This window comes from Siphateles boraxobius, unplaced genomic scaffold (genome assembly GCF_051911475.1).
Source record: "Siphateles boraxobius isolate OS27281-9 unplaced genomic scaffold, OSU_SipBor_1 8, whole genome shotgun sequence".
Lineage (NCBI taxonomy): Eukaryota > Metazoa > Chordata > Actinopteri > Cypriniformes > Leuciscidae > Siphateles > Siphateles boraxobius.
Genome location: NW_027509208.1, coordinates 7,183,578 through 7,211,501, shown reverse-complemented (window position 1 = coordinate 7,211,501; position 27,924 = coordinate 7,183,578). Strand labels below are relative to the sequence as shown.

General features: G+C 38.3%; 1 protein-coding gene across 2 annotated transcripts; it reads right to left on the bottom strand.

Annotated features, from left to right (window-relative positions):
• Nucleotides 1-176: 176 nt before the first annotated feature.
• On the bottom strand, nucleotides 177-27,775 carry susd6 (sushi domain containing 6). Of its 2 annotated transcripts, none has more exons than XM_077220406.1 (7): nucleotides 27,441-27,775; nucleotides 22,650-22,804; nucleotides 6,834-7,025; nucleotides 6,460-6,654; nucleotides 5,586-5,724; nucleotides 3,133-3,554; nucleotides 177-2,490 (listed from the first exon to the last, which is right to left on the bottom strand). In XM_077220406.1, exons 2-7 carry the CDS (start codon nucleotides 22,759-22,761, stop codon nucleotides 2,465-2,467), a joined length of 1,086 nt encoding a protein of 361 aa, XP_077076521.1. In that variant the 5' UTR covers nucleotides 22,762-22,804; nucleotides 27,441-27,775; the 3' UTR covers nucleotides 177-2,464. The 2 variants fall into 2 exon arrangements, with proteins under 2 accessions (XP_077076521.1, XP_077076522.1); XM_077220407.1 differs by having other exon boundaries at nucleotides 3,133-3,551; nucleotides 27,441-27,759.
• Nucleotides 27,776-27,924: the final 149 nt, after the last annotated feature.

Sequence of the window (27,924 nt, the reverse complement as noted above, 5' to 3'; positions counted from 1 at the left end):
ATGAATTCCTATTACTACTTTCAAATCTCCACCGCTAGATGTCAGTAACGCACAACATGAATTACTTACCCTGGAAACAATGGAATCCTTCGTCATATGACAATATAGATATAATATACCTAAAAGTATTCATAGTGAACCATGAAAAAAAACATGAAAAAGCACCAAACTTATTGTGCACTTCAAAGGAAAGCTTTAATTAGAAATAGTTATATACACACTGTAGAATTAAATTAAACTTTATACAAATATTAAAATACTATCTTCACACCCACAGCAATATACAGAGGAAAACAAAAAAAAAGTGTAATGGGGATGGGGAGCTGGGTGGATGAGTCAACTTAAATTACATTTGCAGAAAAACACCGTACAACAGTGTCTCACACACATCCTGGACATCCTTTTTTTAATTGCGTCCTTACTTTTTTAAGCTTAAAAAAATCCTTTGAATGAAACTGATAAACAAGAAGAAAGAAATGCTCATTTGTTCATATTTCACAATCACTGAAAAAAAAAAGGTTCTTAGAGGAAGTTTGGGTGGACAATCTTACGTCACATCCTCCAAAGGAGTAAAACCCTACGTCTGAAATTCAACAAGACAATGTTTATGCATAGAGAGAGAAAAAAAAATAAGGCCATAATGAAACTGAAGACAAATTACCATAAAGCCAGTGAGACAAAAGAAATGTGATTACAAAGTGAGAAATGCATAAAATGTACAAGTTAAGGCAGCAGTAATATTTTGCCTTCAGTTTGCATGAAAAAAAAAAAAGTAAATAGATTTACAAAAACAAGCCAGGAACACAAAACTAAGGATGTGCAGATAAACAAACTGCCCTCTCTCTCCAAAGTCAGACACACACACAAAATATATATACGATGCATGGTGACAAACATCAGGATCTCGCATGAACCACACAGGGGATATACACATGAGGTGGCAATGTCCATTGAGCAAGGATGAAAAAAATGAAAAGCTATTCAAATAAAACATTCATTGGTTTTTCAAATGACCATTTGCCAAAAGAACATTATGAGTGAAGAACAAGGCCATTTTCTGGAGCTGAGTCTAGACAGTGCATTAAAACAATGCACAACCTATTTAAGATCTGATGAATTCTCTTAACAAATAACATCTTAATATTAGAAGGTGCTTCTATCTTTGATAGTCATCTTTAAGATGTTAGCTTTGCAAAGCATTCAAATGTAATATATGCAGCTTAATTTTCATTTAACAAATTAAAAGTGAATTAAATTTGCTTAAATTATATTCCAAATATTATTAGGTTAAGTCAAAGCAAATAAGGTACAGCCCAGCAATGAACTTAGTCCACACCCAACAAAGTCCTCTTGGAAAAAGAACTTACAAGTGATTAAAAAAAAAAGTTTTCTTTGCTTGTGCGTGCAACACATAAACATGAGAGAGCTATACTTGCTTTTAAAAGGAAGAAATAAAGTTGAATTATTTCTCTGATAAAGTATGTCTCCCTCACTTTGGACAGACAGACATGTAGACAAGGAACATCCATCCTAGTTAAATAACGTCGCGATTAGAAAATGGAGGTATTGAAAATGTTTCCTATTTTGCGGAAAAGAAGCCTAGATAATACTTCAGCCCTCTTCAAATGACAACAGCTAGTCACACAGGCATCAGAAACACACACACACACACACAGACACACACACACACACACACACACACACACACACACACACACACACACACACACACACACACACACACACACACAAGCGCACACACACAAGCGCACACACACAAGCGCACACACACAAGCGCAAACACACGCAGAGCACAGCACAGGTACTTTTTGACAAATAAAAAGGCAAGCATGTATTTGAATACAGTACAATGTAAATCAGTTCAACCCTGCGTCTCGCACAAGGGAATGTGTCGAGATGGTGCTATGCGTCATGCTTCGATTGTGCCGTGCTCCTGTGTGTAAGCGTGTAGAACGAAACAGAGAATAGAAATTGCACAGAACATGCAGCATCAAAGAGAAAAGGGCCTGGCTTAGCAAATCCTTGCTGTACTCTCCCCTTCGCAAGAGGTCACAGTCATTGACGGAGCAGAGGTCCACAACGTAATCTTAATGCATTCATCTGTAATTAGTGAATCCTCGTCATGACGAGGTAAGCCGGTCAGTGAGTGCAACTGATTATTAGCACACCTGCAAGAAAAGTGTTAAACTCGAGCATTTGCACATCCCTTTGAGGGGTCGTCCGGTCAAAAGTCCTTCCTGTCAAGAGGGCTGCCAGAGTCCATGGGGGCCACGCAGCTTGCAGACCCCAGGGCTGGGCGATTTGTTGGCAGAGGGACAGCTGATGGATCTTATTTACTGCTGCGTTCTGAAGAGTAGGTGTGGGGTAAGTGTTTGGTGAGAAGCTTTAGGGGTTACAGTGCTGGCCAGCGATGACAGAGAGAGGGAGGGGGCTGCACACAGACTCAGGCTTCCTTTAGCAATGGAATATCTGAAGAAAAGACATGCAGAAGGTATAAGGTTAGGCACAGAAATGAAAATGAGTATTGTAAAATCAAAAAACAAAACAAAACAAAGGTCAATGGCATGTAGCTAATTTTTTTAATTCAAAAATACTGTGTGCAATCCACACAAAAATAACCTCTTCTATGATGAGTGTGTTTTGGAATAAGGAATGAAATTCACTTTAATCATTTGAGGGAGCATAACGGCAAAAATTCTGGTGATACAACTTTCCTGACATAATAAAGAAAAAAAGTTTTATAAAAACAAATTAAGTAATGCATTTTAAGTCTCAAAATATCAAATAATTGAACCGTTTTATGACACAGCCATGTTAGTTCAGGTAGTGAAATGTCGTTTAGTAAATACTAAATAAGTTAATAATGCATGATATTGTAAAAAACAAAAACAAAAAACAAGGATTTTAAAATATCAAATTATTTTTATAAGGTCAGGCTACTTCAGATTGTAAAATATTGTTTAATTATATTACTATTGTAAAATGTTTTTTTCTTTCAGAAATTTAACAGAAAAACACTAAATTAAGCCAGAACGCACATTTTGTCGAGTATCCACTCAAATTAAACCACACACACATCACCTCTACATCTAGATTTGCAAGTTCACTCACCATCACCATAGTCTTCGGCAGAGGTGACTGAAAGCAAGCTGTGCTGATCGCTGCTCTCGCTGCTCTGCCTGCGGTGGAGAGGCGCAGCGGCACCAGGCTGCTCAGCAGCCCAGGATCGAGAGGATGAGGAGGATGGAGAGGAGGAAGAGGGCATCTGGTGAACCAATACAGTCTCTGCGTGACACAAGGGCGCAGCAGTCGAGGTGGAGGGGAAACTGTAACTCGTCTGAGCCTGTTCTAGAGGTTCGTTCAAACCCTCCACCTGCGGGCCCTCCGACAGCACGATCTGAACCCGGGACTCAGGAGGTGGCACTGAAGTGCCGCCTGTGCCGTACACGGCCTCTTCGTAGGAGGGCAGCGAGACCTGAACGCCCTCCACCATGATGGAGGTAGGCTGTCCTGACACACCCTGCTCCCGGCTGCTTTAAAAGAGTGAAGGAGAGATATGGGAATGAAAAGTAAGGCTTAAACAGTGTCAAATCCTGACCTGTGGCTTACATCGCAGTGGGCTGATTACGCAACAGCAGATTATTGGAACAACAGCGCAGTAGGGGAGGTGCCATATTTGTTTATGTCAAACAGTTGGAATTAGGATTGACTTAAACTCTGCATGCTACTAAAATTAGTACATATGCAAGAAGCGGGGTTTTTTTATGTTCTCAATGCATTAAGTGGTACCAAAAATGACTGAAAAAGTACCCAAAGTACAAAAATAACATTTAAAAATGTACTATAATAAAATAACATTTAAAAATGTACTATAATAAAATATCAAACCTACTGCATTTATATGAATGAAATAGAGCACACTTTAAGCAAATAGTTTAAAATGCTAAAAAATAAGATATTGTTTAAAATAGTTCAAAATTAAGAAAAAAATGTTTTGGACACTTGCTACTGCTAGGTGTCAAATGTAGTAGAACTTTTATTCAGCAAGGATGCACTAAATGCAGGGACTAAAGACATTTATAATGTTACAAAAAAATTAGCTATGAAAGGAATAAACAAAAATTTGTTTTTATAACAAAAAAAGAGTCATAATTTAGGTTATGACAGTTTTAATCCTCACGTTTTTAGATTTACATAAGAACTCAATGTAATCTTATTCTTTGTGTGAATAAAACAATAGTCATTGAAAAAGATGTGCTCAGTAAAGGCGGGCATACACTGCGATTTCAGCAAGGTTCCCTACTCGCACTGAATGAGTAGATCGCATGCGATGTAAAGCCAAAGATTGCGTTTTATGTGCTCACACTATACGTTCCGAACGTCAAGCTGCGACTTGACTGCTCACACTATACGTGTGAAAAATGCGCAATAAACCCCTGTGCCGGGTTGCGCCAATAGACCATGATATCGTGTATCCAGAGATATTGCCAAAACAAGCATCAGCTATCAATATCAAGAGTATTTAACATTTCCATGTATTCAATTATTATAGGCCTAAGTATTATTGTATTATTATTATTATTATTATGGAAGGCCTACTTTCATTAATAAATTGATAGGCTATTATAATTATTTGCCGCGCAATCATTTCATAGCGCATCACCGCATAACTGACATGCTGCGAAGATTAGATAGAAGCTTACTCCCCCTAATTGAAAAATTGTCTAAAAACATTAAGGTCGATTACAATGAATTATAGACCTATAATTAAAATTATTAACAGTCTATAATATGTCCGAACACTGGACTAATCAGTCATCAATGAAAATGAAAAACAGCTTGTTTAACATGAGCATTGTTTTACAAATTAATAAAATTTGTTCAGGGTGGTGATGGCGCAGTGGATAAGACACATGCCTCTGGTGTGAGAGACCCGGGTTCGAATCCACTGTGAGACACCAACGGTCCCTGAGCAAGACACTTAACCCCTAGTTGCTCCAGAGGCGTGCGACCTCTGAAATATAGCAATTGTAAGTCGCTTTGGATAAAAGCGTCAGCTAAATGAATAAATGTAAATGTAATAAAAGAGGCACGGTAGCTAGGCCTACATCGCAGGTGGCTTGGAAGACGTGGGTAATATGGTTTATCCATTTTGCAACACGAACTGTAGGTAAGCAACAGTAATTTGTAGCTAGTTTGATAGCTACAGATCTTAAAGATCTCCCTCTTTTCTTTTTTTTTTTCTGCATTAAAGATGAAATGGTTAAACTTTTGTTTTCGCGCAGGCGCAGTGAGGGAAAAACACTGAGTTTAAGGCAATTGGTTCGTAGCTCTGCTTCAACAGTGCGATAACCTCACGAGAAGCGACCAAAATTTCGGACATGTCAGAAATCCATCCGATTGCCTGTCTGTCGTTTCTCTCTGTACAGTGCATGACAAACGACACACGTCAAAGCTGAAAATCATCCCGACCCGAAAAAGAGTCGCACGAGTCAGAATTCGTCTCAAAATCGGATTAAAATCGAACGGTGTATTCCCGCCTAAAGAGGGAGACAGGGGCTCACCGGCTGTGGTGGAAGGACTTGAGTTTGGGCTGAAGCAAAACAAACAGCACCACCAGCAGCAGGATGAGGGCCACAGAACTGGCAGTGGAGGCCACGATAGACAGAGCCGGCATCGGCAGCGTAGAGTGCTGCTCCTCCCCTGGAAGAGAAACACTTTGTTTGATTCACTGCAGTGCGTAAAGCCAAAAACAAAGTTATATATAGATTATAGTTTTATAACCAGATATAGTTGAAAAGCCAATTTAAACAAGTCTAAGTTGATTAGCGGGTCAACCATCCTGGCTAAACCGTTTAACCTGGCCTGTTTTGAAGGTTTTAGAGGGTGATTTGGGGTGATTTCAGCAGTTTGTGCTGGGAAACCAGCTGGCCAAACAGAAAAAAACAGCAAACCACTTTCAGCTGTTTTAGTTTTTTTTCCCCATCAGGGATGCCTTCAATAAAGCTAATCACAAAAACAAACATTCAAATTTAAATGATAACCAGTAATCAAATTGTGAGAAAAAAAACAAAAAAACTAAAACACAAATCAAGCCACACGTGACAAATGACAAATTTCATCTCAAATATTAGAGCTCCCTAAAATTTTAACTTGCATCCTGTAAATTAATATCCAAAACAATGTTGATTGTCTAACAAAAAAAGTATAGGTGTTTAAATTATGCTTTCTGGGACCTAAAACCTCCAATACTGTACTAAACTCACTTGAACAGCTTGAACTGCTATCTACATTATTATAATTGAATATATTTAAAATGATTCTCTGATGATGAATGATTCTAAACATTTGCCAAGCAGGAGGAAAACTTCCCATATGATGGCAGACTTTTCAAATGGCCGAGCTTGTGGAACAAGCTCCAGCTGCTGTGTGACATACCTTGCACAGGGTGACAGCTGATCTGCAAGGACGATTTCCACTCTCCATTGTCACAGGTTCGGAACTGGTACCCTCCTTTTAGAATGTAACCCTCATCACAGAAGTACTCAATCACGGTACCCTGGGTCAGTCTGTGGCACGGCGTGGGGTGGCAGTTATAACCTCCATTCTCCGGCTCACTCGGTGGTTGACAAACTATTGGAAAAAAAGTTTGACAGTTAGTGCGAAGGAAAGGAACCAGAGCTTTCATATTAATTTAGAAGTTTGACGTAGAACTGTTTTTCTACTCAGAAATTCGTAAATCCAACATAATGTGAACACAGCATTAGCCCTTGTGGAATTAAATGCTAAAGAGATGTTTAAATTGAACATACCATCATTTTTGACACAGCGAGGCAGGTCAGAAGACCAGTGGCCTGAGACGGTGCAAGTGATAATGCTGTAGCCATCCAGCGTGTATCCCGGATCGCAGCTGTACTGCAATAGTGTGCCAACAGGGAAGGAGCCGCGGTTTGTTTCCGTCAGGTTCCCACTGCCATGAGGCACAACTGAGGGTCTGGGACAACCTACATGGGCAGAAAGAGCAGAGGTTAGCATAAAAACCCATTCAACTAAACAATTTTTTTTTTTTAAATAAAAAAATAAATATGCCAACCAGTTCAAATTTCTCATGGGGCCTGTTCCTGTTATAGTGTCCTTCAAAGACTGCAGTACAGACTACATAAACTACAGTTATTTAATAATGATAAAAGCCAATTGACTGTAAATATAGGACAACAAACGATAAAAGACTAACAATGACAACAATTTCGTGACCAACTTCAAGTGAAATCTGCACAGGGAACTTTCAACTTCACATGAAACTCCCGATCACACAGATTCCAATTGAAATGACATTTTGCAGAGCAACGTTAATTGCGACTGCACGTTAAGGCTGCTTCGAAATGTTCTGAAGAAGAAGAAAAAAAAGTAATAAATTACTGTTTTCATGGTTGATCATTTCTGTCACTTCCTTATACTTGGGAACTAACATCACACAGACTCAGGCTCACACCAAATGTTCTGGTCTAAAAGTGACCTAAAATTGATTTGCACTAACCCTAAAATTCATAACGTGTCAAAGAAAAAGGGGACACAAGTAGATCTTATTCTCATATTTCTGACTGTCTGGTATTACATCCTCAATTTAACAAAAACTTCACCCATATTACACACAAAATGTCCAGCTTTGAAAAGCATAACAGAATACTACATTTCTGCCCTCGGGCATAATGGAGTAAAGCCAGTGGCATCTCTTTCCCTTTCATTTTCTTCGTCTTTCTCACACGAGCAAAAAAATAAATAAATAAAAAAAAACATTTCCTGAGCCTCTGAGCCGGAGCTTTATTCCCACAATAGATCATTTGAAACACGTAAACATGTCTATTCCCTCATTACATTTATCCAGCAGAAAGAAAGAAAACAACTCAAACAAACAGGGTCTGTTTGGAGAGACCACCTCGATCACAGTGTTCCCTAATCTGAGCTTTTAACATACTCTTAAGCTGCGATCAGCCGATTATGGACTCAGAATTCAGACATACAGCTCAAACTCTTTCAGGATATGAACTACAGATGCAAAGCTTCACAATCCATTATCTGAAACGTGCAACATCTGTAAGCAATTGTTTTTTTTGTTGGAGTCAGCGATCAGTATTTTAATGCCCTTTTTAAAATGGAAAGTTCTGATTCCGAGTGGACTTGCCACACAACATTTTATTCTGATTAATATTATTATTAAATGTAACTACTTATTGAACCAGAACCACAACAAAGCATTTTACCCCTTGGCTATGGTGAAATAATTGTACTCAAAAGGCGTATCCTTGACGTATCCTTTTATTCCACAAATAAACCTGTTTCAAAAGGAAGAGAATGAGACTTCATATATCACAAAATAACCAAATTTGACCAAATATAGCTCACATTAATACATTGCAAACCTCGGCTACATTGTTTTGCCTTTGGTTTGATTAAAACTGGATCTTCAAAATAGAATTTGTGATGGCGCAGTGGATAAGACACATGCCTTTGGTGTGAGAGACCCGGGTTCGAATCCACTGTGAAACAACAATGTGTCCCTGAGCAAGACACTTTACCCCTAGTTGCTCCAGAGCCGTGCGACCTCTGCAATATAGCAATTGTAAGTCGCTTTGGATAAAAGCTAAATGTAAATGTATTGTAATTAAAACTGGATCTTCAAAATAGAATTTGTCTTCATTGTTGTCATTTCATTGTTAGTTCATGAATCACCGTTGATCATCATTGTAATGTAATCAAGGGAAAATGTGAAAAGAATCTCAGATTTGCGGAAGAACATTAAATGACGGCTGCCCAGACCTGCTATGACAAGTTGGACTGGGCCTTCACAATCTAAACAATCTGATCTGACAATAGAGATACCTATCTTAGGAGTACCATATGGGATGGGTTATGTGTTTGAAAACATCGTCCAGAAATATGTACTAATGTTCCAACTGAAATCCCAATTAACCTGTTTGGCTGGCAGAAGTTTCATAAGAAACCTGGTTAATTTAGTCTACCTAGAACAGCAGATCAAATTTACCACAAAAACTTTCCTAATGCACTCTAACTGGATCCTTGACCTCCTCTACTACTAAACACCAATAATCTGAATAAAATACACCTCATTTAGAGAATGAGAAGTTTAGCATTTGGATTGAGATCCCAACAATGAAACTAAATGTCAAACACATGGTCCTGAACGGACTTTACCCTCCATCTGTCCATGATGCAGCACCCAGAAGAAAGAAAAAAACCCAAGGGATTAACAGCAGAATGAAATTCTAATTATCCTTCATTAGAAATGGTTGTGGTCTAAAAAGCGGATCACATTACTGACCACTGCAGTGCACAGCTGCTCAGTGAGACCTAAACCCAGCAGTCCAGGCATGGATTAGACCCTGCTGTCTCCAAAAAAAATAAAAAATAAACTCCCTGGTAAATATGTTTATGTTGGAGATCTCCTTATGACATGAACCGATGTGTTTTTCAATCTCTATTGTTTCCCCCTCATCTCTCCTAATTCAAATCCCTGAGATTGTAAGCAAATTGTCAGTAAATGGTAGAAGGGGGATTTGTTCCTCTGTCCATTTATGGAATTTGTAGAAACTAAAGAGGGAGGATCTCCCACAGACATAAACCTAACTAAGGGATGGCTGGTATGGTAAGGTAATCTTTAAATCACGAGATAGTTCATGTTAGAATCACAACAACAGTATATCATGACTTTTTTTCACTGGAAATGCTGCCCACCTTTTTTTTCATAACCATGAGGTAATGTCTATTTTTTGACTCTCTGGTGACTTAAAATATTAGACAAATTAAAATGACCTAATCTCATTTGAGATTGAATAAGAAGTCTGATGTCAGTACATAAACAGTTTCAATTTATGTAATAGTCAAGTTTTTACTGAGTTCATTTTTGTTAACTGAAATTAGAATAAATAAAAACGATCATACCTGTGTAAAACTACACTAAAATAAATTTCCATGGCACCAAACTAAATGATACACAGTACATTATAAAACGTGAAATCTTCCAATTACAGCAATATGAATGCATTAAGCTTGAAAATGTCAATAGATAGAAATAAAACTAGACTATTTTTAAATTATACTTGTTAGCACATTAACTTTGCCAGCCCTAAAATACTAAAACTATACTAAATTTAAAACACATGCACAAATAAATTGATAAATAGAAATAAAAATCTAATTTAAGCTAAATGTTTCCACCATATTCACGCCGCAAAATAGAATCGCTCACATTATCATAGCTAATAAACACAGGTTGGAAAAATACACTATTGTTCAAAAGTATGATTTATTTTTTAAATATCTTAAACAGTATTGAAAAGGTATAGCAGAATCTATACCAGCTTGACACATTTCTACCACCATAATGCCCTGCTCTAACCTCACATGGTGATTCATTCATAATACATGTTTGTTCATTGAACTCTTAATACAGTTATCACCCAAGCTTGCTTTACAAACCTCCTGATATATCCAATGCTGTGGGCCAACGTGTTTAAAGCATTGCAAGTTTGACGTTGTTGACGAAACAAGCACACCACAGCTGCTGAGATATGAGACCCACCCGTGACAAAACATGTCTTGAATGGCTCTCAAAGGGCTAATAACAGTATGTGGTTTCTTTCCTTCTTGTAAGAAAGCGCTGCACGAGAGAGGAGGCCGCAAGATACTCAAGTCTCATGTTTCTGTGTACACAACACGGTTGGGACGACATGACTCCTATTGCAGGCGAGAGGGATAACGAGTTGATATGTGTGGTAGTATATGTCTGAGTTTAGTGTTCCCACATGTGTTTAGAGCAGGCTCAAAGGGTTAAAGGGAAACAGCACACAGCTGACTGCGAGAGATAAAGCGCACCCACAGACTCTCACGCCCGAGCAGGAAGGGATGTTAGGAAAGAGTTTCAGTGAAAGGGGTGTTATTCCTGCAGGGATAGAGGAGAGAGGAATGAGTTTCCACATGCACATGTCTAATAACACAGAAAAAAAGACAGTAGAAACAGAAACAAAACGAGCCCTGACAAGACATCCAGATGACTCTCCCTGGATTAAACACTGATCCATCCAGAATGAAACCATAACTTTTCGAGCCTCTAATACCTGAATCCACAGATTCAATAATATTTTTTGACTCAACACACAAACATCGACCAAAATATCAAAAAAACATCTTTCACCACCATAATTTAAACACTGCTGAGCATTTTCAAATTTGACTTTTTTTTATTCACATGCAGAGACAGTGTAGCATAGACCAACACATTAATACAAATTTATAATAATAATAATTATCTAATTTATGAATAGTAAAAGGCCTATAATTATTTTCATGTTAAGCAATAGATGGATATTAAAATTTGATACCATTAAATAAATATAAAACAAATCAATAATTTTAATTGCTACAAGTCAATTTAGGCATCACAACATAATATACCGTATGAAAAATGGATATTTCATTTTGATGTTGACTAAATATTACATTTAACAGTGTTATACAATTATTAGCATTTTAAAGATTAACTTTAAGTGAGCGTTAGATGATAGCAAAGGAAATCTAAAAAAAAATTCTAATATTGGCCCATAACTTATACGGTACTGAATATATCTTGCCAAAATAACTGATAATATTGATTATTGGCCATTAAAAAAGAAAAGAAAATAAAAAAATCCTTCAAGAAAATAAATAAGCAAATAACAGCACAAAATTGAAACCAATGCATTTAAAAAATCTTTTTATTTGGGACACGTGGACAACAAAAGGGCCTTAAATGATGCCTGTCTTCTGAGACACCGAACAAAAGCATTCACCAAAGCTCCACGTGTTCTTTATCATGCCCATTTACACCCCGAGGTCGGCGGCTGACTGATTTAAGCAGCTTTGTCCTCACAAACCAAATCGACTAGGAGGGAAAACCGAGAGACAATCTGACAGAAGACACAGAGGAAGACTCTATTGTTCCTCTTTGTCACAGTTAAAAGTGGCAGATGGGGGTTTGCACCCTCCTGATTCTATTCGGACAGCTGTGAGGCACAAGTAACTCCTCTTCTGTGTATAGAGAGGGACAAAAAGGAAAAAAAATAGAGAGCGAGAGGGGACACCCGGTGGCCCTGCTGTGTCTGCTATCAGCGGCTGGCTCTAGACAGTGCTCTTGTGTTCGAGATCTGCTGTGCCTTGGCTCACCCACTCCAGGAATGCACTCGGCCCACAGCTAATGACAGATTGGAGCCTCTGTGGTGGACGCAAACGGTCGGAGCAAAAGCTGCTGCCATTCAGCCGCCTGGATCCTGGGCCAGCAGCTGTGCTCAGAGGTGCTGACATCAATTGTGCTGGCTAATGGCTATTAGGAACTTGAGTGCAAAAGGGCATCTGTTTAAACGTGACTAGACGACTTTGAGGGTCAATAGTGAGTGGCTATCAAACACTGTCCACAAAGACAGATGGTGCTGTTAGTTGTTTTGAAGCAAGGCAGGGATAAAAACATTTTTTTGGCAATGCTAAGTAAAAAAGGGTGGAGTGTTGTTTTCTCAGATGGATTTATGCAAATAGTTTCACTTTTTTAATCACACGCCAGTCACATCACGAGCTAAACCACCAAGGGATCGGTTCCACACGCAACAGATACAAAACACTAGTCACAGCAATCTTACAGCAACTTTAACAGCAACCTTTAAATAATTGACGCTGGTCAAAAATGTAATTGAAAAAGTCTTGAATGGAAAGTTTACCTCATGTTTTGATGTCTTATTCACAAAATGTACCAGATCGACCAATTCACTGAAAAGATTACAACTCAAAAGAATGATTTGTTAATGAATCAGACATCCGATTCCCAGATTTTCAGTGAAAAACAACTTTAATCGGGTCTGTTTCTCATCTAGAGTTATGCTGTTAGTTTCAGTGCTGGACTTCTTCTAGTTATTTACCGATAGCGACTAATAAATCAGAAGTCTCACACATTCACAGGAAATAGCTTTCTTCCACGTTGAAAAGTAAGGTGGATACAAGTGTACGAGTTGTATGGAGCACTTTTATGATGCTTTCTGATCTTTATTAAAGCTTGAAAGCGTCTGTCCCTGTTCATTGTAATTACATGAAAAGCAGCACCTAGTGGATTCTACAGAATTTCTCCATTATTTTCCACAGAAGTAGACATACAGGTTTGAAATGAAGGAAATGAAGCAACAAAGTGTAAACTCCACATTTATGCAACTATTTAAACGTCTATACAAAGAAATCTAGGCTAATCGTCATATGAGGAACAGTCTGTCTTTTAGTCGCTTACATTTTTACTTCCTCATGACTTTCTGTGAATCAGTAACTCTGTCTCATCTGGCTATATAAGGTAAGATGTGGGTTCTGTAATAATTGAATCACTATGAGCCAGTGCCGCTAGAATATTATCATTAAAAGAGACAGGATGAAAATGTTTTTTTTATAAAAGTGCATGATTTCCCTGATGTGTAATGAATATTTGAAATATTGACTGCTAGTTACAAAGCTACAAACAAGCGAACATGTGAGCGAATAGATCAGCAAAAGAGTAAATGTTATTTTTAGATTCGCAATTTCACATAAATAGTTTCATATTATCCCTTCTACACATATAAACCAGACATCAACCTTTAAACTCATGGTCAAAGTCATGTCATAGTGTTTGATAAGGGCGTGGGTGGATAATAAACTGAACCAAACCCATCTTGTATGAGATTATTAAGATATATACAACATAAAAGTAATATTACAACTTACATCTGCACAAAAGGACGAGGATGCACACATGAACTTGACCGTGCTATTCAGAATGTGTAACACCCATTGTGGATGCACTCTTCCCGTAACGTGCTGAAACACGGCAACTAAAGCACAGAGAATTCACAACACTAGTGTTCTCATTATAATGTAATGTATAGATTGGCGACACAAATCTTGCACTATACTGTATTTTTTATCTCTACTTTATCAAGTGATTGCAGACAGCCTGTGCATATTCGAATCAATAATCAATTCGAATCAATAATATTACAACTTACATCTACACAAAAGGACACGAATGCACCAGCGAACTTGCGTGCTTTTCTGAATGCTTGTCTAAGGGTGTGTTCACACTTGGCATGTTTGGTTGGATTAAAACAAACCCTATTGCTCTGTTAGTGCGGTTCATTTGAATAAGTGTAAACGCTGCCATCCGAACCCTGGTTCGAACCAAACAACCCGATCGAGGCCGCTGAAAAGATGGGTCTCGATCCGCTTCCAAACGAACTCGACTGATTGGTTCGACTGACATATGACGCAACACGGACTAAAGACGTGTAAACTAACCAAAAACAGGACATGATGTCATAAGATACGACCCCTAAAAGGACAGAATAGGTTCGGTACAGGCGTCAGAACCACGTCTCCTCGCAGCAGATCTGCGTTTGTGGAGGGATTTCTGCAACTGTTTTGACACTTCTAAACATTTAAAGGTGCTCTAAGCGATTTCACACGTTTTTTAGGCCAAAACATTTTTTGTCACATACAGCAAACATCTCCTCACTATCCGCTAGATGGCTGTCCCCTGTAAAAAAAACACACTTTAAAAAAAACGCGTTCTCTGCAGACACCCCAGGCTCCACAAACGGGAACAAAAACAAACTGGGCTAACCCGCACCACGAAACACGACAAACTGTTCTAGACAATAACCGACAAGAAGGATTTGGGGGGTTAGTGCGCGGATGAGGAGGCGGGAGGGTCTAGCTAGACTCCATTTTGTTTGCCGATACTTTAAACGTCAACAAGAAGGAACGTCACCCGACATCTCTTAGAGCGCCTTTAAGAAGCTCTTCACGGGTTCTCAGCTGGTCAAAATAGCATCATATGTAGGCTTTTGATCTCTGTACGATGTACGATCAATAATGAAAAAAATCCCACAATGTACGATAATTTCAGAATTGTGTGACACCTCAAATGATGGATGTTGTAATCATAGAGTTTCTAGAAATATTGGTCTAGCTGGATTCAACGTCTACCATCATGATCGTGAGGAGAATGTGAACGTGGCGTTACGTATGTCTTCCATCTCATCTCACGTTACATCTTCTCGGCCAATCATAGTGGAGAATGACTCTCTCACGAGCACAAGTTAACGTTCCTTTTGTATATAGTATGCAAAGTTGTATATCATAAACATGTAATCTCTGTATGTTTTGCAACAAAAAAAGTTAACGTTCCTGCCGCGGCACTTTGTTCGGTTGTTTACAAGCGAAGGTGATAGTTTAGCAATAAAGTAATTTGCAGGTCATGTCAAAAAGTTGTTGGTCTAGATAAATAGCTATATTCTGTACGTTTGACTTCTGTGGACTAAATGGTTTTTTGGTCCAGACCAAACTACAAGTGTGAACACAACCTAACTCCCATTGTGGATGTGCTCTTCACATAACAATGCTGAAACATGGGAACTAAAGCACAAAAAACATAGTCTATTACAATAGTGTTCTCATAACGATCAAGAAAAAGTTTTCGTTTTTCTTTTTCATGATCGATCGTCGCTGTACTCGAGCCCATCTCTAGTCCACACTATAGGTGTTCATCGAGAGCACACACGGCCACAAGAGAGGCGCTTGCCTTGCAGGCAGCCTTCTGAATTATGAAATGACAAATGGGGAATCCTACAGTCTTGTGCGCTTCAATGACACGCACTGAACTGAAGGTACAAAACTGCTATTTTTCCACAATAAACACAAGCCCTATGATTCATATCATTCCTAACTCAAATGATTTGCCACACAAACATCGTCTAAAACATTTGAAATGAAATTGAGGGACTGCACAACATCTGCTAAACCTGTGCTACTAGCAACATATTTGTACTGTAGAAAGCCAAGTAAGCTTTGAGAGGAAAAAAATAAAACTTAGCTGGAGCGGGAAAGCAGACATTTACTGTTTCACACAGATTTTCCAAAGAAGAATAATCAGGTCAGCCTTTTAACTCTTTTAAAGTAGCACTACAAAGTAATCGATACTTGGGGAACGTGAAGTGTATAATCACAGTTCTCGTTTTATTTTCAAGTAATGTGCCTCAATCAAACAAATCACTTTTATTGGGAAATTTACCGTCGGGTAATGAGGGTTAAAAAAAACAAAAACATGTGCAAACATTTTTCAAACCCACAAACCACATCCTGAAGCATAAGAATGCTGCCTCTGCATTTTATTTTTGGAAATAAATAACCCTTTTATTTAACAAGGATCTGTTAAATTGATCAAAAGTGAAAAAGACATTTATAATGTATCGGTTTACAAAAAAATTACTAAGCAGCACATCATTGATAATTTCATGATGATTATTGAAGGATCATGTGACACGGAAGACTGGAGTAATGGCTGCTGAAAATTCAGCTTTGCCATCAAAAGAATAAATTACATTATAAAATATATGAAAATAGAATTAAACATTAAAAATTTAAATGTTTTTAAATTGTAATAATATTTAACTGTACTAGTGTTTTTTATTAAATAAATGGAGCCTATGTGACCATGCAAAAACATTAAAAACAATCTTACCAGCCCCAAACCTCATGTCAAGTGATACCTATAACGGTTTTAGCATGTGCATGAAAGTACCTGAAAAAGAATCAATCAACATTAAACAATTTGTTGCAAATTCTATTTGATTCTAATTTTTACAAATTGATTCTGCTTTTTGATTATTCACAATAGCTGAGGTGTAATCGTCAGGTTTATGTATGCTAGCTCACGATGCCAGCACCTCATCCAATTCCTTTCAGGTCGTAATAGTTTGAAAACAGTCTTTGCTGAGGTGAGGAGTAACACTTGCTAACATATGGAAGTGTTACAGTGACAAATTAGAGTAAGAAGTGAGTAACATGGGAAATTCCTGTAGTTCACAATGTGCCTATGCTAAAAACAGAGTGACTTCAGCTGTGTGCCTTTAGGGAGCTGCTTTTCATTCTCACACTCTGAAATAGTGTGGGCTAAGTCAAGCTCCAGAAACCCTAAGATCAGCCCCTGAGAACAGCAAGGTTTTTTTTTTGCCTTCCTGTGCTACTTCCTCTTGTTTGTTTCTGTGAGACACACATGTGATTGAAACGATGCAGTCAAGCCTTTTAAAAAGAATTGTTTCAAACAACATAATTTCATAAAGTAGGATCTGGTCCCTGCTTGTTTCTACTTGTATCTAAACTTTGTAGATCATTATCTCGGTACCTTGAAATGACATTGTTCAGTGAATATTTCAAGTAGTTCGTTGTAACTTTGTAATGCACAAACTGTGGTTTTGCAGGTCCTGTCTTGACTAGGGATGTGCGCAATTACTAGTTTCATTAACGTTTAAAAGGAAATTTTGCAACCAACTAGTTGATAACCCCCTGGAGGCAGTCTGTATATGCGATCCATTTAAAATATACTACTTAATCTATGAACAGTCAAATCCCATCCTAAATGCCACTAAAAATAGGTCAGATATGCACGATATGATTGCCTTGCATAACGTTATCCATTATTGACATATTTATTCAAATCACCTGAATCAATAGGCAGCACATGGCCAATAAGTTCAAAGCTAATAAACTATTATAAACAGATTTCCCCAAATAAAAAGTTAGTCCACACAAGACAGCCCGTTAAGGTATTGTTGTTTGTTACCACGGCAACCACTTGCTTGTCCGGGTATGAACACACTTCTTGTGTATGAAAAGTATTTGTACACGACGGGCTGCAAAATCAGAAGAAAAACTTGACGTGTACTGACAGCTACATTATTTAACCGTATTTTCTTTGTTAGTATGCTGATATAGTGGCAACTGTTCAAGTGTCAAGTAAGTTTCATTCATAATGTTTGTCCTTTAATAAATTTTCATATCGTATTGTCCCTCATAACGGGTAGTCTATCAAGGTAATTCATGGGTTTCAGTCACGTGACTTTTTTGTTGTGGCCGCCATCTTTAGGACCTTTGCGTTAAATTGCGTAACCTCTCCCTGGTGATAGGAAAGATGTCGCACATTTAAATAGCACAGATGAAAAGCAACGGTATTTAAATAAAATAGATAATTTAGGTATAGATCCGTATTTACTGTTAAACGAACTGCTGACTCCACTAAAGTCTAGTAAAAACTTGCCAGATTTTACGTTTGCTGACATTTACATCTACCTCGTCCACAATCCCTCTCCATACACCGGCGAAGCGCTCAAGGCAGGGGCGTAATTTACTGGTGGGACATGTCCCCATCACTTTTGAAACATCTCGCGGCACGGATGTACCAATACAAATAAATAAAACATCTCCAGTTAACTTGCAGAGCATTCATTTCGTTCGTTAGTTAAATAAGAGATGATCTAGCACGCAAACTGTGTTGTTTTTGAAATTAAGTGATCAAAGTGCTCGTTGACTCTGATCAGTGGTGCAGATACAGTGTTCTCTCGGGACTCACACACACCGCACAGTCTTCACACGGACGCGCGCTTTAATCCATTTCGGAGACTCTATTCTTTCCGGTGAAATCACAAAATAAAATGCACACAAATGTGTCCCTGACTGATATACAACCACTGATAAACATAATTGATTTTAATAAGGGGGTTTTAATAAAAAAACTATACGAGGGCGGATTAGAACCCAGAACCTCTGACATGCTTGGCAAAAGTTCTGCCACTGGACCATTAAGGTACATATGTAAAATAGGCGAATGTCGAATGTCATTAAACGACAAATAAACCCAATGTACTACTTAAATCAATTGCTGGACATCGTAATGTTATTGTACGGTACATCTGATTTATGATTTATCATTGTATTAAATGCACCTAATGAAGAAAATGTTCTTGATAACAGGAAGGGTAATTAGCACTCTGTTAATCAAGCGATATTAACGTTACACCAGTAATCGCTGAACATAAAAGCATCGCTGAACTGAATTGCTAATAATGTCGGTAAAGCACATCTCTTGTATTATCAGTGACGTTTGGACACCTTTATTTTCAATTCTCATTTATTTGTATATTATGTATAGCGCTTTTCACAATATTTCAAAGCAGCTTTACAGAAAATGCATGTGTCTACATTACAATTTAGAGTGTCCGAGTTATGCATTTCAGAAATGTATACAAATCATGCAGTTAGCTAATAATCTATTAATTTAAACAATGTATTAAGGCAGAAACAGTGAGCAGTAGTTTAGCATACTGAAGCAGAACAACAACAAAATTCAGCCAAACGTATAACTAAGGGTATAATGTAAATGTAGATAGTGTCTAGAATAAGGTTATACGTGTTCCAATTGTAAACTACATGTTTTAATTTAGCTAGCTGACCTGTAATTTGCTAATTTTACTTTTATTTAAATTTCCAGGTCAACGTTAATTTCTCAACATTTCTTTGTGATTTGCTGTTATCACAGTTTACAGCACAGCAGATCAACGGCATGTTGCAATTCGGTCCTACAAATGGCGGCCGCTCCACTGTGTGACGTCACATGAAATCTATGAATAAGCAAGATTTATTGCTATACACTAGTTTGACATGACATAGAAGAAAATGGAAAAGTTTTGTGTAGGCTTTCAAAATACTCCCTCAACTAGCTCATCTTCGAGTGGATGTTTCTTTGAACCCACTGTGAGTGACACCAAAAACCAATGCATGCAAAATCTGAGGTTAAATTAAATTATTTTGGTTTTCGTTAATAAAAATAATTTATTACTCTTAAAATGTAAAATTAACATTACAGTAAATTAAACGTAGCTTTTGTAAAAAATATAAAGCAAAACATAAGAATTTTTTTTTTAAATGACGACTAGGCCTAGTATTTCCAAGTCGACTGGCAGCAGCAGTATCGTTTAATCGATTAGTCGGATAGTCTCGCACATCCCTAGTCTTAACATTGACATTGATGACCTGCCAATCAAGCTACATGGCCAAAAGTATAAGCAGACCTGTGGGGATATGCACATCCTATTCAGGTTTCTCTTTCATCACTCAGAAGCCTAATTCTTAGGCCATGCTTCCTTCAGCATGTTCTACAACAGACCAATACAGACCCAAGGTCTAGGACTTCCCGTAAGGGGTCGATTTCATGCATTTACACCCATTAAGACTTAAAGACTTTACCTATTATGTCCATTTTTACAAGATGTACTCTAAGTCTCAGGTTTTCGCAGAATGAGTCTGTGAAGTCTCAGCTCAATTTACCCCATGGATCATTTATTTTACCAACCTGTAAATGTCCTTTTTTGGGTTGAAGCAAAAACATGAGGTTTTCGTTAGTGTATTTTTAAATGCAAATGAGCTGCTGCTCCTCACCCCCCTTTCCAGAAGAGCGCGGAGCCTTTACAACTCATGCCTCTGATACTCAGCCAACAACAAACAAAACATCTTTTTTTATTATTATTATCTTTATTGTGGTTACGTTCACATGACTCTGCAGTTCTTCATCATCATTATTTGCATGCGTTTTTTTAAAGCCATGCCAGTTTAATCTTCTGATATGCGGTTTTCTGAGCGCACACACCCAAAGCACAAGCACAGAAAGCCCGCTGTCAAATGCCGTGTGTCACGTGAGCACTAAACTAAGTTCTCTTTTGCATCCTGTTGCGCTTAAACTGTCAAATACACACAAAGTTTACATAAACACAGTTGGTTATGTCTGTGATTGTAAACAGCTGGGAAAGAAATTGCATGTCTATATTATGAAAGACGTGCATTAAAGCGGCAGCAGCCTAATATACAGTATCTGCTGCTGTCTATGCTGTTAATGTGAATCAAACAACAACAAAAAGCAAAAACGAATAATGTCAACAAAATGACTGAATAACTTTTGTAGCTTTAATAGCTTACTTGAATGCTGCAGTTAAATGCTTTAGCAGAAGATAAACATGGCGGACTGTGTACAGCTCACTCAGGGGAGGAGCTATGCTAATAGGGCCGATTCCGTCGCGACATCACAATGGATGCATTCCTGAAAAAATCATTTTGAGACAACTTTTCTGATTTATGGGGAAAATAAACCGAGTGGATGGATTTTTACCACAGTATGGTGATTGTGTACACAAAAAAATTATGTTAAAAACATTGTAAAAGTGAATTTTGCATAATAGATCCCATTTAAATAATTAGTTTTATTTACAATTTCTTTTCAACATTTTTTTTACTGAAATTACACACTTCACCTTTAAGAACACTGAAGAGATGAACCGAACAAAAATGGATATTTGGGTGGATTAATGGAAAAACTATGGCACAATATCATCAACAGACTTTCATCGGATGACCTTGAAAAATCATCCCTTCTGTCCGCTGCTCGGTCTGTGGGAAGGCTGAACACGTAGCTTTCAGCCGATGTACTAGATTCATGCCAAGCACGTGTGAGCAGCCATACACATATCCATGCATACACAAACACACACACACACACACACACATATATTACTTGGGATCACTTGGGACACTTTTTTCCCTGACTCGACTTTGTGGTGCTGAATCAGTATGGGAATGTGGCCACATGGGATCAGCGGTCCAGCCCAATCCCACCATCCCTCAATCTCTCCATCTCCAAATGCAACGCTCTCAATGACTCACATATTACATAAGTCAAGAGACACTCATTTGCTCATTGAGCCGCGTTCACGTGTTGTTAAGGGGAAATAGTGCAGATGCCGTGTGGTTTTGGAAAAAGAGTTAAAGGCTATTCAGACTGGACTAGTTTTCCAAACAACGCTTCAGTTACAATTATTAACAGAGCGGTTTTGATCTCAAATAATGATTCAGGTGGATTGGGTTAATACTTATACAGTGCCCTCCACAAATATTGGCACCCTTGGTAAATATGAGCAAAAGCGGCTGCGAACTTCAAAAGGGACCTGGTTCTATGGTCTTTGAGTTAAAAAAACTCAAAAACCTTGGTTTTTGAGTTAAAGAATAACTTAGGCTTTATAAAAACACACACAAGGGCCCAAGTGACTACGGTCACAGATACAAACCTCAGACTTTATAACAATACATCGACTGCATGTCAACATGGACATCTGTCTTAGTTCTCAGGCCAAATCTGCCATGTTGAACATGATATAGTGAGGGAGACTCTGGATGAGACTCTCGGGGACAGGGACAACAGACATACACACACCCTCAGTGGAGAGAAAGAAAGAGAGTGAGTGTGTGCCCAGCCCCCACAAACACATACAGACGCTCGACTGAAAACAAAGAAATGATGCTCATTTTATTCCATCCGGTAGCTTAAATCCAACGGTTATTTCTGTTATCAAAGCACTGACAGCGATTAAAACAAAAGAACAAAAGCCTTTGTCTTTGACGTCAAGAATCATGGATGCCAACAGACAAAACCGCCCCACTGTATACCATATTTGTGACTCAGAATTATCCAGAAACCGAAATTCAATATAATGCATTGAAAAACCTCCATTCCCACAAGTTACTTTACATATTTCATAATCTAAGGACATATTACTTCCTACGAAATAAATCAATGAGGCAGCTGTCAGCATCTTAAATATTTAATGTTTAAAGAGTGTGAGAGCGGACAGCAGTGGAAGCTCGAGGTGTAGGAGTTTGGAGGAGGTTTTTGTGAATAATCGTACCTGAAGCTTGGCCTGTGGGGAACATGCCGAGGAGAAGGAGCAGCAGGGATTTGGCGGCCACCCCGTGAGCGAGCGAGGCTCTCGTCTCACACGCTACCATTCCATTGCACATCTTTCAGCACTGCTTGTGCAGCAAGAGTCCTCTCCGGCTGAACCTGAAGACACAAACACACACGTATTACTACAGGGAGCTCAGTAGTTAGTGTATTAAATGCAAAACAGAAGCAGTAGCAACAAACCCTTTATGAGTACTTTACCACACTCGCATGTAGGGGTGGGCAATCTGACCAAAATCTTATAACACGATACAAGTATTTTAAATGTCACGATTTGCTTTGAATAAGGTTAAGCTATAACATTTTAAATCAACAAAATACAGAAAAGATACTCCAGGAAATCCATGTTGTTTATTTTACACATTAAGCATATTAGCAAATATGCACGTAGGGAAAAAACAAGAGCACGGCCATCACACAAATGAGCAGGTGCTGCCAAGTAAGCACAAGCCATTTGTCAGCATTCCTCCAAAAGAAGATACATGTGTGTGCAGAAGGAAGATTAAGTTAAAAAACATGGGGTGCTCGAGTCTGAGAAAAAAACATGATGCTGAAGGTGCAGCTCCAGCCAATCTGCCGCCGCCGCCACACCTTTCTCCTCATAGCTCCGGAGAAGCACTAGGGTGTCCAAGGAGCACAAGGAGTGTGACGCACATCCCACTGGCAGAGAAGAGCTCGCCTGCTGTCTCGTGTACCAAACAGACTGATGCAATAGAACATTCTGCAACAAAATGCTCAGTGCCAACAGGATCCCAGAGTGGGAAAGCAGCAAATCAGCCTGGATTCAGTAAAAGTGACTAAGGTGTTGTACGGATGGCATCCCGAGTAAGCGTAATATCGTAATAACACAAATATCCAACAACGACTGCTTGAAAATATTGTAAAATACTGATAAATGATCGTATCACAAGCTGCTGAAGAACCAAGCTTGTACAAAATGCAGAGAAAAATGGATTGACTGATGGATTGTAACTCTCTAGATATTGACACAACGCAAGAAACCGGTTGATGCAAGCACAAAAGACTACAATGGTATTCGAGGACCGTTGCTGACTGAAATAATACTGTAACACATTGCAGCGAAAAACTCTGAAGCAGGGATGCACCGAAATGAAAATTCTTGGCCGAAGCCGAATAATAATGAAACGCTTGGCCGAAGACCGAATACCAAACGCGGTTTCACATTTGTTGCATTTATTTTGCCAATTTTTTCACCATTGCACTAAATAGTAAAAATATGCTTTTTTAAAATTTTGTCTTGCTTTTCAGAGAAAAAAATCAAATTGAAAAAATACAATTTAACACTGAATTTTTTTTAACATTCCAGCAGATATTATTTAAACAAAGCACAATATAACTTAAAATAAATAATATAATTGTTATTTGGCCATCTTTGAAGCCCCCCTTCTTGAATAGCCTATGTTAGGCCTATAACTGACTGCTGAAAGAATGTAACTAAAAAAGTGCATTGAAAAGTGCAAAAAAATGTGGATGAACCCACCACAAATGATTAACTGTCCTAGACATAAGCCTATTGTTGCGGTTTAAATACACTTTATCGTGGGCGTTGACAGGTTTGCATGGATTGCCTCAGATCATTTGGGTTTCAATATACCGTGCGCTCTACGTGGCGATTAGCAGATAAGGAGTTGCCATGAGAACGACTGACATTCACTCTTTTCATATAGATTACATAAACAGAGAATATTTGTTTCTGTTTTGAATTAGATCATTTAAAAGTAGACAGTTAAATGATTATAAAGATATATTGCCTTTGCCTGTGTGCCTAGTATTCGCTGAGTTTTTTTTAAGTTTAGAGACGTGCTCCAGAAAAAAAGTTAACGGAGACAGAGGCAGAAAGCACACCCTGTTTATTTTCTTTATTTTACAAAAGCACAGTTTTGTTTCGATTGTAGGTGGACACAAGTAGACATTTAACAGTTTATTTTTCATATTTCTTAAGTTTGTATGACCATAAATGACGGAGTATTTAAGTCTATTTTGCTGCTATGTGAAAAAAATCCAGCAAAACGCGCCGGCGCGTTTGTCAACTACAGAGGGTTAAAAGACGTTTTAGTGCAGCAGGTAAGTGTATAACGTCTGCCACAGATGCATCAGATGAGCTTCTCTTTTGTTATCTGCTCAAAGGGGGCATGTTTGCTGCATTTATAAAGCGCGCGCCTCTCACTCTATGCTGGTTACTATTTGATCGCGTCATCAAAAACGTCTTTGTTCGGTCAAATTTATTCGGTCTTTTTACTTATTCGGCCGAACACCGAAAGTGATTTTTTTGCTATTTTCGGCCAAATACTTTCAGTTGCCGACCATTCGGTGCATCCCTACCCTGAAGTGGATTTAAAGGGTAAGTTCACCCAAAAATGAAAATTCATTCCAAACCCATAAGACTTTTATTCATATTCAACTTGAGAGCTTTCTGTTCCTCCATTGAAAGTCCATTACATCACAACGTAGATGCATCAAAAAGTTGATAAAAAAGATCCGTATGAATCAAGTTTAATCTAAGTTAGGTACGAACAGACTTAATTTAGATTTTTATTCACATATAAACATTAATCAAAACACATAACCAGATAAAGCACATAAAATATGACAAATCGATGGATTTAGATTAAACTTGGGATAAACTGCTTGATTTATATGGAATTGTTTTAGAACCCATTTATGGACATTTTGAAGTATCAATGTTTTAGTGGTATTGACTTTTAATTAAGGAACTGAAATCCCTCAGGTTTTAATAAAAATATCTTAATTTGTGTGTTTGAGGAGAACAAAAAACATCTTATGGGTTTGGAACAGCGTGAGGAACAGGAGCTATCCTTTAAAGTTTAAAATATCTATTTTATATGATGTTTAAATGTTTTTTTGTAAGCATTTCAAAACAAGTTTAACCACATTAGAAAGCCATAATCCTATCACACTACTAATCACTTTCCTTTGAAGCAAACAACAAATCCAGCCAGATGCCAAAAAATAATGTGGCACCACAGTTCCTGCTTCATCATACCAGAGCTGCCTTCAGGTTCAAACATAAAAGGGTTTGAGCAAGAAATATCCAAATACAGAGCCCTTCCAGGGAGTTTAGTACAATATAGGAGACAGAAGGGAGAAAGACAGAAACACATAGCTGGGAATATTGAGATTTAATCTGGCAAGAAGAGTCCAGGCTGCATGACAGTACAGAAAAGGCCTTTTGTTTAGTATATTATGGCTCACACAGTTCCTTTATTTATGCCTTTGCATATGAAAGGCGATGAGGAAGAGGTGGTCATCCATAGGGATCCAACAAGAGTTTGTGCAGAGAGGTTTCTCAAAGCAACAATTACATTTGTCCACATGATATCATATTGAAACAACATCTTGATCAAGTTTCAACATGCAGCTTCACATTTAAGTCAAGACATGCTACTGCAAAAAGCACAGTAAAGTTGTAGTTGGGTTACAAGTAGTGTAAAAACAAAGCAACAACCAATGCATGCTGGCAGAAAATTAGAGATTCTACACAATTACAAAGCAATTAGTCGTTGGTAGATGACACTAATCTGGTTTACACTACTATATCTCCTCACTGGACAAACTAGCAGCACACCTTCATTAAAAAATTAAATAAAAGACCAGGTATTTGGAGAGAGAAAAAAAAGCGCACAGGGACATGGTAACTAGTTGTCTCTATGTAAAACAGAAATAAGCCCCAGCATGTGTGCGGGCTTAAAGTCACACGCGCCGACACGTGCAACTGTTCCGAGAGCAGAACAAGTAACGTTACAACAAAGAGAACAGATCGCGCCCTGCTCTCCAAATACTGTGAAAACCTATAAACAAAAAATATGAATAACTATTAATGTTCGCGATTAAGTTTCATAAAATAAGAAACTTTGAGGTTGTTTCTAACTTTTCGAACACAAGTCCTCCTGTTATGCGAAGTGAGAACACTGTTTACGGCACAACACTTTGAGCATGTGCGCGTGCGCGTGTAGGAGTCCAATGTTTCGACAAGTCGTGTTTGCAGCGGGTAGAAAAAACAGGATGTATATTATATTTATATATTGACAAACTCCATGAATATTCACACGACGCAAGAAACCGGTTGATGCAAGCACAAAAGACTACAACGATATTCGAGGTCCGTTGCTGACCGAAATAATACTGTAACACATTGATGAATATACTTGTCAATGTATCGAAAACAAAAACAGCCGTTTAATAATACACATACAATAGATATTTAACAGTCTAGTAAAGTAAAATGGCAGCCTATGGCTAACAACAGGCTTTGTCCGCATCGCCGGACTGGCGACTTTAATAATCGCGTTATGGCACTAATTAACAGCCACATTCCCAATTGAAACTCGCAAGATAATGACACACGGACAGTGCGATTAACTTAAACAACAAATACACGTCATCATCTTTAACGAAAACGATCTTTCGCTGTGATCGGAACAGTGCTTTTGATTGGATTAGGATTCACTAGCGAGCTAAATTAAATGGCTGGAATAGCTCCCCATGTGAATATTAAAGTCCTATCAATCAATAACTTGCCGACCTACTATTTCTATATTTAAGTACACAGACTGAACCATTTGCCTATCGATATATGTTAGCTTTTACGCTAAATAGTGATTCAGACCCTAAAGACTCCGAGTGGCTAACCGTGTTAGCTCAGCTAACTAACCTTCACAGCGCAAAAAAAAAACACACCAAAAACAGATCTTACCAGTGAATGCCCTCCTCTTTAAAACCAGTATCGGGTCACCATGGAGCTGCGTCTAATATATGGAAATCCCAGGGCTACTGTAAACGCGGTATATGATGGTATGGAATATATTGTGAGATTCTGACGGCCCTTTACGATCTGAACATCCGTCTACGGATAAGGTTGAAAGCAGCCAGCCAGCGGGGCCAGATCGGAGTACCTCCTCCCAACAGTAGGAAAGGGCTTCGAGCTCCACCAGTGGCCTCGCTCTCACACCGTCTCCATGACGACCTGGCGAACTGTACGCGAGAGGGGCTGGGCTTACGAGGTCTGTTAGTTCACGAGAAATCAGCTGTACCTTGGTATAGGAGGGGGATGCGATCTAACACAGATGGGTCTGGTTTAGCATAATGCACGGAAGTGCATTTGCTCTCTTAGTTCTAACAGCTTACGAGTAACTCATTTTCATAAATAAAATGTAATTCTGGCTTCACAATTTATAATA

What these genes read in the sequence shown, in the direction of transcription:
- susd6 (XM_077220406.1), bottom strand. Translation starts at nt 22,761, where the DNA reads ATGTGCAATGGAATGGTAGCGTGTGAGACGAGAGCCTCGCTCGCTCAC. An exon ending in CAGCTGTCACCCTGTGCAAG is followed by an intron (nt 5,725 to 6,459) that starts GTATGTCACACA and finishes TTTCTCTTCCAG; the next exon opens with GGGAGGAGCAGCACTCTACG. An exon ending in TGCCGAAGACTATGGTGATG is followed by an intron (nt 2,491 to 3,132) that starts GTGAGTGAACTT and finishes TCTTTTCTTCAG; the next exon opens with ATATTCCATTGCTAAAGGAA.